General features: G+C 35.0%; 2 protein-coding genes across 10 annotated transcripts in view; one reads left to right on the plus strand and one right to left on the minus strand.

Moving 5' to 3' along the window:
- Nucleotides 1-7,612, plus strand: part of LOC120313822 — a 68,190-nt gene extending 60,578 nt beyond the window's left edge. Inside the window, exon 2 of the mRNA XM_039356160.1 lies at nt 7,355-7,612. Within this exon, the coding sequence (XP_039212094.1) occupies nt 7,355-7,387 (33 nt within the window). The 3' untranslated portion in view covers nt 7,388-7,612. The remainder of the gene's footprint in view (nt 1-7,354) is intronic.
- KDM4C (lysine demethylase 4C) overlaps nt 1-18,544 on the minus strand; it is a 192,047-nt gene that overhangs the window by 99,963 nt on the left and 73,540 nt on the right. The gene's annotated exons all lie outside the window — the stretch shown is intronic.

Here is an 18,544-nt window from a genome sequence, read left to right on the forward strand (position 1 = left end):
AAATGTAACTCTAACAGTTACAAAATCTAACGCAATTGGCAAGCAGTACAATGTAGCATGATACCTATAATAACATACAATTGAGTATATATTGAAAATTTGGAAAGAATTCTGATATGGCAATTTAAGCATAATAAAAGATGATCTCTGCAAATTCAAACCAACTTCTTCAATTCCATCTTCACCTTAAATGTACTACACTATAGGGTAGGTTATATGTTTTCAACCTTCTATGTGTGAATAAAATCAACAGATATAAACTAAATATGTATATTGTTGTACAACTATTTAAAAACCCTTATAAATTTATGGGTGGAAGGAAGAGCTCTGTATACATAGATTCTGTACAAAAGGGGAAAACATTGTTCATTCAGATCATAAACCCCTATGATTAAAACAATATTGCATGATAATTAGTTGATGCTAAGGTATCAGCTCAAATCTTTGTCATTTGAAATTGTTTAAGTCAATGTTACCCCAAACCAGGGGTAGACAACCCAAAACACTCAAAGAGCCACTTGGACCCGTTTCCCACCAAAAACAAAACACTGGGAGCCGCAAAACCATTTTGATATCTAAAATGAAGATAACACTGCATATATCCTTTTTTACCTTCATGATGTGTGTGTGTGTGTGTGTGTGTGTATACACACACACAAATACATATATATACACACACACACACACACACACACACAAATACATATATACATATATATATTATATATACACACACACATATACATACACACACACACACACACATATATATATACACACATATATATATATATACATATACACATATACATATATACATATATACATATACACATATACACATATACATATATAATAAAGGTAAAAAAAGATATATGCAGTATTATCTTCATTTTAGATATCAAAAGGGTCTCTCTCTGTCCCTCTCTCTCTTTTTCTCTTTCTCTCCCCCCTCCCTCTTTGCGATCTTCTGCTCACCTGGCAAGCTGGCTTCAAGCTGTTCTCCAACAAGCTCAGGGGTAGGCAACCTTGGCTCTTTTATGACTCATGGACTTCAACTCCCAGAATTCCTGAGTCAGCATAGCTGGGCTAGCTAGCTCTCTCCTGCCCTTCCTGCTTCCTGTTTCCTGCAGAGACGCAGCAAAGGAAGGAGCCTCGCCTAGTAAGCTTTTCAGCTCATCGGAGAACACCATGAGTCCACTCTCTTTTTTACACACACACACACACACACACACACAGAGAGAGAGAGAGAGAGAGAGAGAGAGAGAGAGAGAGAGAGAGAGAGAGAGAGAGACAGAAGCAAGGAAGTGCAAGTGCCTCTCTCTGTCTCTGTCTCTCTCTGCAAATTGCAGAGGACCCTGGGAGCCACAGGGGAAAGCTCAAAGAGCCACATGCAGCTCCGGAGCCACAGGTTGCCGACCTGTGCACCAAACCAAAGCAAGCTATATAATTCACTGGTTACCTAAATACCCATACCCTCACATGAAAAATAAGTACATGTTTTTTCTGTTGTTTGGAATTTGAAGCCTAGATGAAAAAAAAAATCTCAAGAAAAATAATCAAAAATCAAATAAAATCTATATAACTCATGTATCCCTTTCCTACTAGATGTCTATGGAGATTCTCAGTCATCCAGGTCCTGGTTGTCCCAAAGGTGCTTTTTCAAAAGGCAACTGGACTTTGTTTTCCCTTGAAGATATTTTACTTCTCATCCAAGAAGCTTATTCAGTTCAATACAGATGAGAAGCAGAACATCTTCAAAGAAAAACTAGCTTGATCCAATGTGATTTTTTTTTCCTAACTCAAATCTTTAATTTTGTGACACCATGTATGAGATCAGAGCATGAGCAAAAATATTAATTTCTTATACTTTATAAATTCACCTTAACAGAATAACAGAGCTGGAAGGGATCTTGGAGGTCTTCTAGTCCAATCCCCTACTCAAGTATGAATCCCTATACCAGGCATGTCAAACTGCCGGCCCACGGGCCAGATGCATCACACTGAAACCACGCTAACCCCATTGCCGGCAATGGGGAAAAAGTACCGATACATTGCGCGACATCATGTGATGTCGCAAGTTTGACATGCCTGCCCTATACCATTTCAGACAAATAGTTATCTAATCTCTTCTTAAAAACCTCCATTGTTCGAGCACCCACAACTTCTGGAGGCAAACCTTTCCAGTGATTAATTGTTCTTACTGTCAGGAGATTTCTCCTTTGTTCTAGATTGGTTCTCTTCTTGATTAGTTTCCATCCTGAAGCTAGAACAAGAAGCAATGGATGGTTGATCTACTCTTCTTTATGGCAGACCCTCAGATATTGGAACACTAGACATACCCAATTCCTGCAACCATTCTTCATATGTTTTAGCTTCCCATCACTGGAATAAATGCCATGGCCTCAATCCAAGCCAAATTAAAGCTTGCGCAAATCTACATTCATTAACCTTCTCTTTGTTTCCTCTACCTTTTGGCTGTTATATTGCCTCATTGATGCAGAGCTCTGTTTCCTTTTAAAATTCTAAACAGATTCATATATAGGTAGACTTACAACAGTTTGCTTAGTGAGCATTTGAAGTTACAACACTACTGAAAAAAGTCACTTATGATCGTTTTTCACACTTACGACTGCTGCAGCATCTCCATGGTCACATGATCAAAAGTCAGGCGTTTGGCAACTGACTTGTATTTATGACAACTGCAGTGTCTCAGGGTCACGTGATCACCTTTTGCGACCTTTTGACAAGCAAAGTCAATGGGAAGCCAGATTCACTTAACAATCATGTTACCAATTTAATAACTACACTGATTCACTTAACAACTGTGGCAAGAAAGGTTGTAAAATGGGACAAAACTCACTTAATATCTGTCTTGCTTGGCAACAGAAATTTTGGGCTCAATTATGGTTGTAAGTCGAGGATTACCTGTACATCATCTATGAATTAATAATAATAGGGAGAAATAATTTATAAGATATATTACAATACCATGTTTGTTTTAAGTCAACATAAGATAAACTTCACTGTGGTCTTATATTGACAGGATGTTTTAAACAATCTAATGCTTTATCATTACAATAGATTAAGTTGAAAAACCTGGGTACATTTCTTGTAACTCTGAGTCCAGGATAATATGGAAATATTGTAGCTCACCATAAAATTTTGTCTCCATCCTAGTATTTGTTTACAGAATTGTAATGTATCTATTTTGCCCCTACTCAAATTGAACATTTTAATGAATCCTGGGTAAACAGAAAGCTACAAAGTTAAACATATCTTTTTGCAAATTTGAATGCACACTTAATATTTACATACAGTTGTTTACAGTTTATTAAGAAAACACAGAATATATGTAACAGATGTTTAGACATCCTTCCAATCACTAGTTTGTAAATACCTCCTTGGACAGAAATAAAAGTTGCAAACATTTTATATAGCCAGATAAGAGTCTTTCTTTTCTTTTTTGGAATTTTTCTTACTCTTCTTTGTAGAACTCTTCTAAATCAGAAATATTCTTACCTTTCCTTGCATACTCTGCATGTCTGAGACATTTTCAATTATATTCAAGCCTGGGGACTATGAAAGCTATTCCAAAACCGTTATCTTTCTTTACTCTAATGTACTTCATGGTTGATTTGGTTTCAGACTGTTGCCTCTATCTACCTCTTTTCAGTTCAATTTCTTCAGTGACTTTCAGATATTAGTTTCTAGGATATATTCTTACTTAGTTGAATCTTTTCATATGTATAGTATTTCTTTTGCTACTAGCCTCCACGGCAAGATAGGTGGCAAATACATTTAACAAATAATAGTAATAATAATAATAGTTTCCACACAACCCCAAAGCACATTAGAACCAATCTGTAGGTCCCCAAATCCTTATTGTCTTCTTTGCATATTTACTCTTGTGCTTTTGTTTTGGGACTTGCCATTCTGTTGGGGGGAGGGAGGATATTTGCTTTCGCTTGGGATAACTTTCGCTTTCTACTTTTCTTCTCCCGCCTCTCTCCACTTGAGAAAGGAATGTCAGGGAGATGGTTACAGAGAAACGAAACTGGAGAAAACCTTGAGATCCGCGCCAACTGTGCCAGTTACCTGCACATCGTGCCACCTGTGGATTGGCTGGATTTCAAATGGACACTATGACTTTGGTGGGAGGAGGAATATTGCTAGTTTAACTATACCGTTGAAACGGGATTTTTCCCAGATCTCGCCTTGACTTCCCAACTGTCACTAACCCCTAATAAAAGTTTCCTTTTGAGACAATGCCTGTTTCAAGAGGGCTGCTTTCTTGGGTGGTTAGATGAAGTGGGTCCTTACACAATCTCATGCCTAACACTGGGCAAAGTGTTTTTTTCCCAAATGCTTCACCAATCTTTCTCCAGACCAACTGCATTGTGTCTGGCTTGTGACCGTTCAATCTTAGTCTAAAACATTTTGAAACAAAATTTATCAGGCTTCTCAAGATTTTATTTGTATACTTTAGACAATGTGATTGGAAAATAAGTTTCCTTCAGACAACTCCTCCACACAGATTATTGTTATATAATGTTGTGGACATGAGAGATGTGTAATAATATACTATGAAAATGAGAGGTTAAAGGGCCACAATATGTGTATACTGCAGCAATTATTTTCTGATTAAATGTAGGGTTGACACATCAGTTACTTTTTTTGGCCTTTTTAACCACTTTATATAAATAAGGCACTGAATCAACTAGATTAATACCCTACCATATTCACTGTTTTCTTATTTGAATCTTTAAACAACTATATATAGGACGTATATTCTATCTGAAAAAAAGTCACATTTAACTTTGCATTATGTACACAGCTTCTGTTACTTGAGGGCTCACTGAAATATACAATTTAAATAGGACCGCCTAAATCTCTGTATGCAACTGCAACGTGGAGATAATTGATAATATTGGACAATAAGTTTTGTGTAGCATAAATGCAAGTTATTCTTAATGAGGTGTCAATTGCTTATGAAAAATTCCAAAACTTTTTTTAAAAATCCCTAAAATACAGCATATCTTAATTATACATTCATCACAGATTTTCGAGAGGATATTTTTTAAATTATTTGCAGTTATCTGGAAATCATCCATAAATAAATCAACCATAAATAAAGCAGTTTAGTACTTTTGGCAAGCAGTAAAGACCATTCTAAAACAATTCTGCTTCCTACTCTCCAATTGCATACTTGATGCCAGAATAGACATCTGTATGCATTATATAGTAACAAAAAGAAAAACTATTAATATAAATATGTAAAAAGGAAATGATAATGTGATAGCCCTTTTCAGCATGTCTTGAAAAGTTGCTTCCTATTGTGGTCTTTTCAATGTCAAGAAAGAAATATGATGAAATATATTCTACCTATCCACTTAAAATTTTGTCCAGATTAAATTAGAATAGGAAACTTGTTTGGAAGAACAGAATAGAAATCAATATGAAACAGATTTTTACAACTGTAATTTTGTGTGAAACACATCTGACATAAGTCTGGCATTACATGATGGAAGTATTATTAATTCCTATCTGATGAGTTCAAAATAAAGAATTTTCTACTTAATAATGTAATAAAATCTCTCTCTACCACAAAAACCCATACAAATACAAGATATAGTGATTTCCCAAATGTACTATGATTTCTATTATGACAGCACAAGACAAGTATATTATAGCTATCCAGATTAATAATTCAATTATGTTTTCAGATGTTTTCCATATTATTATTTATTGGCTACAAGATTTTGTGGTCATTTATTAAGTAATTAGAAATTATAAATAGAAAAAATAAAAACTAATATGGACTGTAAAAAATATAAGAATTAAAAAGAAAAATATATGAAAAAGAAAAAAGAAGTAACTTCACTCTTCAACATAACAAGTGTAACAATTTTGCTGACATCACCATCTCATGAAATACAAGTACTCTCTTCACACCATATCTCATCTCTTAACTAAAAACAAAATCCAAAAAACTCATCAATTGTTCCTTCTCAGCAGAAGTCCAGGAAGGATTGCCAAATATAACTAATTATTTATTTTAACCATGATTAAAAAAAAAACCAGCCTCGTATTTCTTCCCTAAACTTTTAACTGTCTTGATTTTTAACATCTTTGAATAAAATCCCAGAGGTTGAGTTCTTTTCAGCTTTTTTGTCCCTTCTCAAAGAATCTTCCAAAACTTTAACAGAGCAGTAAGAAAAAGTTATGCAAACTGCTTTTCTGATTTAATACTTATATATTTCCTTTAAACAATGAAATACAAACTGATTTTGTTTATATATTCAATACATCTTCCATATCTTCTCATTACTTGTCACCCTTAAAACTATATTCAAATTAACTTCAAACTTATCCAATATAGTTTGTTCTTCTTCTGTAACTTTATTGACAGACTAGCTATCAATCATATCAAATAATTTCAAAGACCATTATTCAAAAATATCCATCACAAATTCCATTGTTGGTCTATTTTGCTCCATTTTTAATCTTTAATTAAACTCTTTATTATCTCCTACCTCCCTCTAGTGTCCAACCTTCAAAAGTCCTATATCATGTTTTCTTTTAAAGAAATCCAAGTAATCACCATTTGCCTAGAAGGATGCTTGTAATTTATTTAATGTTGTAATTCTGATCCATATGAAGCCTTAACTCATTGCCACTTTCTGAAATCAATATTCTAAGACCCCTTTTGCTATTTAATCCAAAAAGTGATTATTTTTTCAAAAGTTTAAAATAATATTTAAACATACTTCTCAAAGGAGAAGGGAACTGATCCAGTGAATACCATATAACTCTCTATTCTGAAGGGTCTTAATATTTCAAAGGTAATAAAATATATCCAAAGTGATTAAGAAATGATGCTTGGTTGAGCTTTATGTCCTTAAAAAGAGCTACGTTCATTCCTGGAACAAAGATGGCTCTTTCCTGACTCCCATCAGTTCAACACATAAGCCGACTGCAGAACAATTTTTGTGGTCTACTCATAAGGAGCAACTATGGGGACTGCATGTGGGATATCACAGGATCTCCTCTTTCTCAGGGAGAACTTGGCAGCCTATAAAGTTCAAAAATAGCGTACCAAAAGAATAACTGTGAAAAGTGGAACTTATTTAAAGTTTTAATTGTCCATTTCGGAGCAAATAAAAGAATGACTTGTTAAAAATATATAAATATATAGCTTGCAAGTCCACTTGTCTAACAAAAGCTTCAACAAACAGTAGGTACCTGATGCCTATTGATGCTGATGTTTTGCTGATGTTTTCCTTATTCTAATCCTGGCTGTATTGTAATGTCTACTTGGATTGGAAAATTAACTTAATTTATTTATTTGCAGTTGATGAGTCAACTACATCATGAGGCCGGATGAGAACCTCATCTCAGGCAATGCATCAGGAGATGCTATTTGCTATTGAAGAAAGTTAATCCAAATAAAGCAGCAGGAAGGCATCTGGCACTGCTCTTCAGAATGGCTGTCCATGAGAATACAGAGGAAAGTGTTGAAATGAGCCAAACAAGCTCCTTTCCTGCTGTGACAAATGCTAGAGCAACATGCAGTCTCTGGGGCTATCTCAGCCTCAAAACTACTTCACAAGTCAGCACATGGTACTGAAGACGTGTAGACAATACTGAAACACTGCAATTCAACTATTAATGGGGATCAAACTTCAAGCTGTCACATCTTTATTACAGTCTTGGGCCAGCAATAGGAAAAATAAACAAAAAGAAATATATACAATAAATTCTTACATTCAGTGATCAATTCAACATTATGTATGGTACTACATTGGTGTAGTGTACAAATGCCCTACACTAGTTCAAGACTAAAAGACAAAAATAAATGACCAAACATTTCATTTAATTTGCCAGACTGAATTACTTCAGAAGTGCACAAACTTTTTCAGAAATGTGGCATCTTGAGCATACCTGACAGTTATTTTTGTCTTATAAAATGCAAGGGAAACAAACAAAACATCAGGACAACCTATTCAAAAAAAAGGTTTTAATTCAATAATTTGTCCCAGATAGATTGAAAACCATACAGAAGAATTAGAAGGACCAAATCAGTTGGCATAAACATTAATTTAACTCAAAATTAAATAATAGCCCCAACATCAAGCTTCATTGGTAACTGATTCAGATCTCAAATGCATCAATGTGCACAACATAATTTGAAGAACTGAAAATACTATCTCTTAAAAATATGAGTTGTATTATTTCCAGCTGGTATGCTCCATAGTCAGGCTAGAATGCAGTTGAAGCTTACCAGTATGTAACAAGGCATGGTTCAAAACAGAGCTTTATTACAATATCAGAATGACGTTCTAAAGTATTCAATTACTTCTGACAATTAAGGCCAATTCCCAAATGTATATCCTCTTGGGTGTCATTCTGGGTGTCTTTCTTTCTGTATTTTCCAAGCATAACAATAAACTCATTAAATGTTGCCCATGGTGAGTTCTAAGTGATAATTTCATGTTTACATTCTCTGTGTTCCCGTCCTCCAGATCTATTAACATATCTCCAACACCAACAAGCGAAAACCCCTTTAAGCCTGCAAGTTATACATTTAAGACATTTTTGTCTTAAAAAGAGCTACTGTGGTTATTTACCTGTACTTTTATCTGTGAACTTACACAAGTGGACTATGCTCTCTTCAGAATTTTCTATACATTAAAGGCTTTTTGTAAAAACCCTGAAGGAAACTCTTCATTTCCTTCACCCAGATTTGAAGGAACAATGACTATCTCGGCCAAGAGAATAGGAGGATTGCTTCTGTAAAAACTCTGATGATCATTTGAAGAATTATAACTACAAATAAGTAACCATTTCTTCATTGTAATCTAATTCACACATGTAAGTGAATAACAAGCTTTTATCTGGAAGGAGATATAGTTGTCACGAGAGAATGGACTTTCAAAGGTTACAGCTCTTGGGCATAGAAATCTGGTCTATAATACTAGATGACAGTTATTTATTATGTTGTTATAAACCAGGTCACTTAGGTAAGATGGGTGGTATAGAAATTTAATAAATAAATAAATTTCAGTTGCTTGTGAGGGAAGTTAGCCCAGAGAAAGAAATATTAAAAAGGGCAGAAAAATATATTTTTCCTCAAAAGGACTTTTTTAAAACCAAACCTGGCCCCAAATCTATCTCTCTGCCCTAAGCAAGAGCTAGGCCCATACAAATGCAGATGTAAAACCATCAGAAAGTTGGAGCCAGAGCAATCAAGAAGACAAAAGAGAAGATCTGCATACCCCACCCAAACTCTAGGCGTCATTAGCCCCATCACCTGGGAAGCAGGATATGATAATAGAATTAAACCACAGATATCAAGGCCTAGACAAACACTCAGAAACAGCTTCAAGGTTCATGCCACAGGAACAGGAAACTATTCCAAACAAAAGGCTAGAGGGGATATAAAAACCTACTACACCATGTGCTCACCCCCTTCTCTCCTCTGCACTTTCCTGAAGAACCATCTTTCTGCAATAAACTGTAAACTTCTTCCCAAAGCAGTCGCCATGTTTGCTTATTTATTCCCGGCTTGGATGAACCAGGATGAAGACTTTAACACTTGGAAACCCTTAGAAGCCAACATAGACTGCTATATTTCATCCTAAAGGGCCATGGAATAGAACCATCCATAACCATAAAGCAATAGAAACCAAAGTCTGGATAAAGATATTTTCCCTACTGATTGGAAAATTAGTTGGGTCATCTCTGAAGGTAGAGATACCAACACCAAATAAGATAGATTATGCATAGTTGTACAGTATGCTTGATATGTCCTACCAAACAAGGTTGTAAGCTTTAGAAGGTTCTGAACAGACCTCTGTGCAAATGTTAAAAGTATGCCAATGAATCACTGTGATAAAACCCCCTAATTATTTAGTAATTGTATCCTCCAGCCTAGATTTAGTCAATTTTTCTGCCAGTTCCAGATAATACTCTCCTCATCCCAACTGAACAGTGAAGAGTATCAGTGTTTGTATCATCAAAAAACAGAAATTGCAAAAGAAGCCCATCTGCTAATTTTAGAGGGTGAATGTTCATGCAAATATAGCTTTTAATCATAGGTTAAAATATATAAGTTAAACAAATGTAAAGCTAAAATATATTATCAAGAGATTTAAGTATACTACAAGAAATAATTACATAGTTTATAATGCTGATTCGCAAACCTGTAAAACTGAAAACTGTTAATTCTCAGTTATCTCAATTAGTCACTCATTCAAAATCAATTCATCTTGTCTATTTGCACAACATAAAGCCACACACAATTACTGCATTTTGTCTCAAATGAAGGCAAATATGACCGATCCAGACTGGATACTGCATTTTGTCCTTGGGCTGGTGCAATAGGAGAATGTGAATGCCAACACTCACTGGAGAAGATCTGTTAACATGTGAAAACAAGGCCTAAAGCTTGTAGAAATAAAAAGACTTAAAAGTGTTTGCATTATATTTGATTTCTTTTATCTGAAAAGGCTTTAAGTGAAAAAGTTATAAAGTTATTACTTCAATATCCTCTATCTCCTCTATCTTCTGGAACAACTTAGTGCATATTTACTTACACAACCACAAAGAAAACATCTATTTACAGCTGAACATGACAGTGTCATGGTTCCAATAGATGAAACCAGTAAAAGAACTTCAAGGCAAGAATTCTTCCTTAAATAACATTTTATCAGGAAACAAAGTATGGGCACTTACATACTTGAACCCAAAACTGAGATTCCTTCCCCCCAGATACAAAGTAACAGGTTGTAATTCTCATCCCACAAACGCTGCCATAAATCACATTCACCAATTAATGCATGACGCAGGCTTTTCTCACTGGCCCTTCAGCCCGCCAAAACCTTATCAGGCCATGTCCTTGAGTTCCCACACTTCTATATTGTTATGGCTAGCTAAACCCTCAAGCATTTACCCCATCGCCCCTTCTAAATCTGAACTCTAAAAGAATAGGAAAGGCACGCTAGAAGCAAAAATAAAAATGGCTGCTGATTGTCAGTTGTCAGAGTGATGACATCCATTGTCACTGCGTTGACAGACAGATTGACACATTTTTGAAGAGTGGGGTCAACAATGAAGCAGAGGACTATGACTGAACAGTAAGCCCTAGTCAGGGAAATTTCTCTGAATAAAAAGAGGACAACTATGTGCACTTTGGAAGGCAGCTCCTCACAAGGAAACCCCAGGGCATGAGTAAAAGGAAATAAAAAGAAATGACTACAAGGAATCAAAAATAATCTACAGCAAAAAAAAACTTGCTAAAAGTTTAGACTATGAACATTTAAAATGGATAAAGGGCTTAGCTGAGTTTGGACTCTCCTTATTTTAAAGCATTTTCAAATTGGTTAAACAAATCAAATAAATAAATAGCACATGCCTCTGTGGGAAAGAGGATTGTTTGAATTTTCAAAGAAAAATGATTAATGGATTTTTCCAAACTAAAAGACAAGGAATTGTCATTAAAGTCCATAGATTGTAGAATATGTTGAATGGGATTAAAAGTTAAGGATGCAGAGAAAGGAAGAAAAGGGGGGGAGTGTCATTTATTTCACCCAATCAGACACGACTGAATGGATAACATCATCATTTTATCTGCCTGCCTGCCTGCCTGCCTATCTATCTACCTATCTATCAAATTTATTTGCTGCTCATCTCATAGTTCTGAACAGCTTTTCACTGTTGCTCTACCAGCTGGCTACTATCAAGAAAGTAGAAAAAGTTTCTAACACAGCAAATACCAGGAAAAAATATTTGTAGTTGTAAATGGTAACTCAGTGATGTTATAAAAGATTTTGAGGAATTGTGGAAGATTATTATAAAATCAGTGAAAACTTCAGTAATTGAATTTTTTAAGAAAGACCTGGCTGAATGGATTTGCAAATGTGGAAGAGAAAATGAATTTAAAATTTTGAAGTATCTGCAATATAAATGATTGGAGAAAATAAATTAATGGAAAAAAATGGAGATCCCAGATTATAAAATGAAAATAACAAATCAGAGCAATTATTGAAGACCTGGAAATGGCATTTACTGGAACCAAGAGAGGAATGTACTTAAGTCTGAGAGTAAATTTGGAAAACCTAATCAAACAGGGGGCTGTTGAACCTCTAACAGAAACTATATAAGGAGAAGATTTCAAGAGATATACCTGTGCACTCTGCCTGGAAGATTTTTTTATTTAGTTAATTATTTGTATCCTCCTTTACTATTTTTACAAATAGTACAATAGTACAACCTATCCAACACAATTTCCTCCTCCTGTTTTCACAACAAACCTGTGATGTGTGTTGTGCTTAGAGAGAGTGACAGGCCCAAAGTGACAAGAGACCAAACTATACAAAAATACTTCAATACTCAATTAATTCTGTCCAAAGCAGCAAATTAGATACTGTCTATGAGGAAAGAATATAAAGTAGATTTGTTTGACCAGCAGAAAAATAATATATATTTTCATAACAGGTCAAAAATCCTTTATGGAACTTTCACTACAAAAATTAAAATGACCAGGGTTTTGGGGCTTTTGTTAATTAAAAAGATTAAATATGGAGTGAGGGAAAATATGTATGAAATTTTAAAGAGGGAGGAGGAAAAATATGTTTGTTTCTAACTGCTATAAAGAAGATAGGAAGTCACTTCTTTTTCCTAATATTTTTTCTTTTTTCTTTTCTGCACTTATTTCTTTTTCCCCCCACTATTTTATATTTTTTCATGTTTCCATATTTTTCATGTATTTTTTCATCTTGTTGTTAATTGCAAAATCGTGTCTGACCCATCGCGACCCCATGAATAACATTCCTCCAGGTCTTCCTGTCCTCTACCATCTTCTGGAGTCCATTTAAGTTCACACCTACTGCTTCAGTGACTCCATCCAGCCACCTCATTTTCTGTCGTCCCATTCGTCTATAGCCCTCAATCTTTCCCAGCATTAGGCCCTTCTCCAGTGAGTCCTTCCTTCTCATTAGGTGGCCAAAGTATTTGAGTTTCAACTTCAGGATCTGGCTTTCTAAAGAGCAGTGAGGGTTGATCTCTTCTAGGACTGACAGGTTTGAATGCCTTGCAGGCCAAGGGACTCGCAGGAGTCTTCTCCAGTACCATAGTTCAAAGGCCTCAATTCTTTGGCGCTCAGCCTTTCTTATGGTCCAACTTTCACATCCATACATTGCAACTGGGAAAACCATGGCCTTGACTAAATGCACTTTTGTTGGCAGGGTGATGTCTCTGCTTTTTCATCTTACAATAGTATGAGTTTCCTTCTACAAAAAATAAAGACGGACTTTGAAGATCTTTGTGGTTTTATCCCTCCAAATCAACAAGAAACAGGGTCCACTCCAAGATAGTTATAAATCTTCTTAACCTCAGCTGATAAAGGAAATAGCTTTGACTGGCCAAGATTAAATTAAATTGTTATGAGCAAGGTTAAGTCCAATGCTCTGATTTGAAGGATGTCTCGGGGCATGTATCATCCATATGCTGATCTTACCAGTTATACATCTTGTCCTTCAGCTGGCACATGAAGTTGTGAAGGCTTGGATAGGGAGGAATAAGTTCAAACTCAATCCTCACATGATTCAATAGCTATAATGATCAAATCTCCTCGTGCTGGGGATTTTCCATCTCTGGTCCTGAATAGAGTTGCACTTCCATGTTCAGGTACAATCAGAGGGCATCGCTCCACAGTTCCAACTTGAAGACTAGCCGGAAGCTTGTCCCAGGGTGGCATTCCCCTTGTGTGTCAGTTGTGCTCTTCCTGGACTGGGAGATTTTTCTTATTGTCACTCATGCCTTGCTTTGGTCTACTGCAATGTATTCCACACATAGCTGTCCTTGAGAACCATTTGAGAACCAACTGGTCCGCAAGTGGTGGGTAGACCATGTCATACCCATGTAACATCCATGTTCTGTGAACTGCGCCAGTTATCAGTTGGCTTCTGGGTTCAATTTATGATACTGGTTGCCACTTTTAAGGTACACATGGTATGGAGCCTAGTTAGCATAGGGACTATATATTTTTACTTCTGTTTTTTGCAACAATGTGCTTCCTCAATGAGGGCAATGAACTGATTCATACATATCAGAAAACTCAGCATTATTTCCATTAAAACAACAAAAGAGTGAGAAAATGGATGGTATCTGACTGCAATCTCAAAGTACCTATGAAAATATTTTCTTACCATGCTGTAATTGATATATGGAAGAAAAATACTAAATTGGAGGTTTAGTATTTTAGCAGTTTCCTGAATATGAAGATGGTATATAACTCAAATGAATAAATAACATTTAGTATAAGATATTATTCTAAATATTTACATTAATGTGAATCAAGGCTGTATATATATATGTTGTATATATGTTGCATTATTCAAAATTTATAAATTCAAGGCATGGGACAATATAATACCATGCTACCATCATCTGTTTTTATCACAGTTCTATACTCTAAGGAAATAACTAGGGCAAAAGATAACTTAATTTTTACAGATCGTATCTCTAATTATCCTTTGCACTTGTTCTGCAACCTTTTTTAGGCTTGTGAAGTATTGGAAATTTCAATTCAAAAATACCACCAAGAAATTTACTTCTTACTTCCACAATACATCTGACAACTAGGGAGAGCAATTTAGGCTAATATTTGTTGCTCTGTGGATGCACCATGCAGTTTTTATCCTAGCAGGATAGTGGTGATCTTCAGCTCTGATACCACCTAATACAACTGATGGTGTTTAAGTTAAAAAGGCTCCTTTCTTGGGTCAGACTGAACACATTCTAAAAACATGGAATCCCTATCTGAATTTACAGAATCGCCCAGCAATTTGGACAAAACTGTAAAAGATCTCATCTTTAAATATAGATCTGCCATAATCATACCCCATACCTCACTTAACAGCATCCAATTCCTTTCCCTCCATTTGAGTTCCAGTAACAAAAGTGAGGCTAATTTCTGAAATGAAGGAATAACTAAGTTGGCCAGCTTTCATTCTGTCTCCATCCAAACTCCACCCCCACCCCCAAGCCTGTTTGCCTTACTAGCCCAGAGTCCCAGTTTTCAGAAGGAAAGGAAAAGGAAACTAAAATAAATTCTGTTGATGCAATCCAAAAATGAATTTGCCTTTTTTGCAGCTACATCATATTACTGACACACTTTCATAAGTATTATTACTAATCTTGGAATCTCTTACTGAATACATTTGATTCTTGTCTCGGTTAAATTTTATACTGTGCTATTTATACATCCATTTTTCTAAATCTATTAAAATTATTTTGAGTTTTCTGTCTTTAAGGTATTAGTTATCCATTTTACATGAACTATTAATTATACAAATTACTAATCTGATGAATATTTCATCCACTTCCTCATCTAGGTAATCAATAAAACAGTACATGACTCAGGACTGAGCCTTAGTTAATATTTCATTCCAGTTTGATTAAGAACCATCAACAAGGACTATTCAAAGTAGTTTTTAAGTTAGTTGTTTATGCCATTCAGCATACACTGTTAGCTTGCTCATCAATATGTTGTTTTATTTATTGTATTGTATTTATATATTATTTTAATCATTACAGATACAGGGTAATGGACAAAAACAATCACAGCAATTTCAAACTCACATTAAAGCAAATGATAATACTTAGAGAGTTGCCCACATAAAGTCATTTTGAAAGTAAAATGGTTTCCATAGCTTTCTGGAATAAGAGAGGATAAGAGCCAAGTACATCAAGTATTTTATCAAATATTTTGCTGAAAACAGAACATATTGTACCTGTATCAGTCCACACAATTTATTACATCAAATCCTTGTTTTTAAAAATTAAATAACTTTAATATGGCAAGGCCATGATGACCTCTGATATTTTTTTTCAAATGAATTTACTCTATAATTTTCCAAATATTGAAGTTAAACTGTCTTATCTTTAGTTTCCTAATCCTTTTCTCTTTTTTTGAAGAGTCGTGCTTAAATGTTGTGAGTTGTGACTTGTTCAATATTTCTGCATAAATATGCAGAATTCCCCACACAAGTCTTAAAATTAGAAAAAAAGAATTCAATTAAACAAATGAGTCAAAAATATTACACTTGTTGATTTATTATTGAGGAAAATAATCCAAAGTTTCTTTCTCTTTTTGTGTAACCATTTATTTTATTATCCACCATTTTTGTTGGGAATGCTATTAGAAACTCTTTGTGGGAACCTCCATGCTTTTTCTCACATTACTGTCTTGTGCAATGAATCTTAATTATGAAAGTTCTGAATGTATTTCCAAAGTCCAACTGATTTAAATCTATTGTCAGGTTTTCCCCAATATTCCTGTGCTACTATTTCTTACCTATATCTTCCATGCTGTTAATATTAAGTCTAGGATAAATACTAAGTACTCCTATTGTGCCTTCTATCCCATGAAAGAAAATGATGATAGTAAGTGATGTCAGGAGCTACCCATGAAGCATTATTCTTGGCAGAATTTGTCTCCCAACAAATGGTCAAGTAATTAAAATCACCCTTCCTTTTGTTTATTTATTTCTTCCAACTATTTTAACCATGTTCTCCAGAATTACCAACTTCACTCATTTGAATTTCTGAGCAGATGTGTACTTCTATTTCTTTAGTACAAGCTGTATTTGCTGTACAATTATTTCCTATACTCCAACAATTAGTGTAGAGAGAATGAAAGACGTGAATTTTATAAACTAAACTTCTTTTTATTATGTACTTTCATAGGCCTCATTGCAGTAACAGGTTTTTTTCCCACAGTGCATACATCTTTACTTATGGTCTCTAATTCAGAATTTTTAACTTCCACAGGATTCAGCTTGATTCCTGACCATGATTTGGTCAAATAAAGATTTATAAATCTTTGTGAGGTAGAACCCATCTTGTACCAGCAGTCTGTTATCCAGATAATGTGGACCATACTTCTAGAAACCTAATCTATCAGTACAATTCATTTCTAATTTTTCTTTCTCTTTCTCTATTCCTTTCCTGTAGTTTCCTATGGACTGGAAGGATGAATAACCACATGTGAGTTAATATCTTTTCAGTTTTTCAGAATTCATGGAAACGAAGCTCTAACTTTCCTTTTCAGTGCCTTTTGTCTTCATATACTGTATATTGGCAGGAAGAGATTATTTAATAAGTCTTTAGTTGAACAGTCACATCCTTGATTCTGGCAGACAATACACCTCACAAGACAATACTTCCAATACATCCAGTCAGTACATATTTAATTCATCATAATAGTGAATCTCCAACTATAACAGCACTCCTCTTTGGCTTTTGCAGGGAGTATTCGGGGATACCCATCCCGTCTCCTGTTCGGCAATGTCTTTTTTTCCCCCACTTCCTGTAAGGCTTAGCTCTCCTTGTGTTCCAGTGGTGCAGGGTATCCATTCTACCTTAACTGTTTTTCACTAGGCTTGCTCCCTTGTTTGTTGACAAACTATAAATAACCTTGCAAAGAGTTGTTTCCTAGGTCAACTTCTATGGAGAAGTGAAAATAATCTTCTTTCACTGATTTTCAGGCCACTGTGTACTTGTGAAAGTTGGTGCTATATTACTTTCATAAACTGTGATATATTATCTTTTCTTTACTGCTCTGGTAATTAGTTATAGGTAGTCCTCAACTTACAACCATTCATTTAGTGACTATACAAAGTTACAAAAACACTGGAAAAGATTACTCATGACCATTTTTCACACTTACGACTGTTGCAGCATCCCCGCAGTCAGATAATCAAAATTCAGAGGCTTGGCAACTGGCTCATATTTATGACAGTTGCAGTGCCCCAGGGTCATATGATCACTTTTTGTGACATTTTGACAAACAAAGTCAATGGGGAAGCCAGATTCACTTAACAACCATGTTACTAACTTAACATTTGCAGTTATTCACTTAACAATTCTGACAAGAAAGGTCATAAAATGGGGCAAGACTCACTTACCAACTGTCTCACTTACTAACAAAAATGTTGGACTCAATGATGGTCATAATTGAGGAGTACCTGTAGTTAGTTTGTTAACCTTGTATCCACTCAGTTGCAGTCTAACAACTCTTGCCAGCTTACAGAGTATACAGAGTACATACTATAACCACAATCAATAAGGTAAGATTAAAGGAAATAATCCTAACCCTAAACCAGAACTAAAACAGAAAAACAATAAAGAAAAAAAAGTGCACTGTTTAAAAGAGTGCCTTCTTAGATAATTCATTTTTAATAATTAAATAAAAGCACCACCGTGTCTTAAGAGGTCAGATCCTTTCCAACCTAAAAACTGTCTTGAAATTTGATTTAAATTTTATCTTTTTATCTTTTATCTTAGGCTTTTTAATTCTACCAAAACAAACATTGCCAGAAACATATTTTAAATTAGGTGTGTCCAACCTGTGGCCAAAGGCCACATGCAGCCCTGGACAGTTAGTAATGCAGCCCCACAAGATTGTAAATGTTTAACACTATTGTGTGATTTATATATACTAACTACATTATATATTTTATCTGCGGTCCAAGACAAT

The sequence above is a fragment of the Crotalus tigris genome, unplaced genomic scaffold (genome assembly GCF_016545835.1).
Source record: "Crotalus tigris isolate CLP2741 ecotype Arizona unplaced genomic scaffold, ASM1654583v1 scf7180000018786.1720131, whole genome shotgun sequence".
NCBI classification, from domain to species: domain Eukaryota; kingdom Metazoa; phylum Chordata; class Lepidosauria; order Squamata; family Viperidae; genus Crotalus; species Crotalus tigris.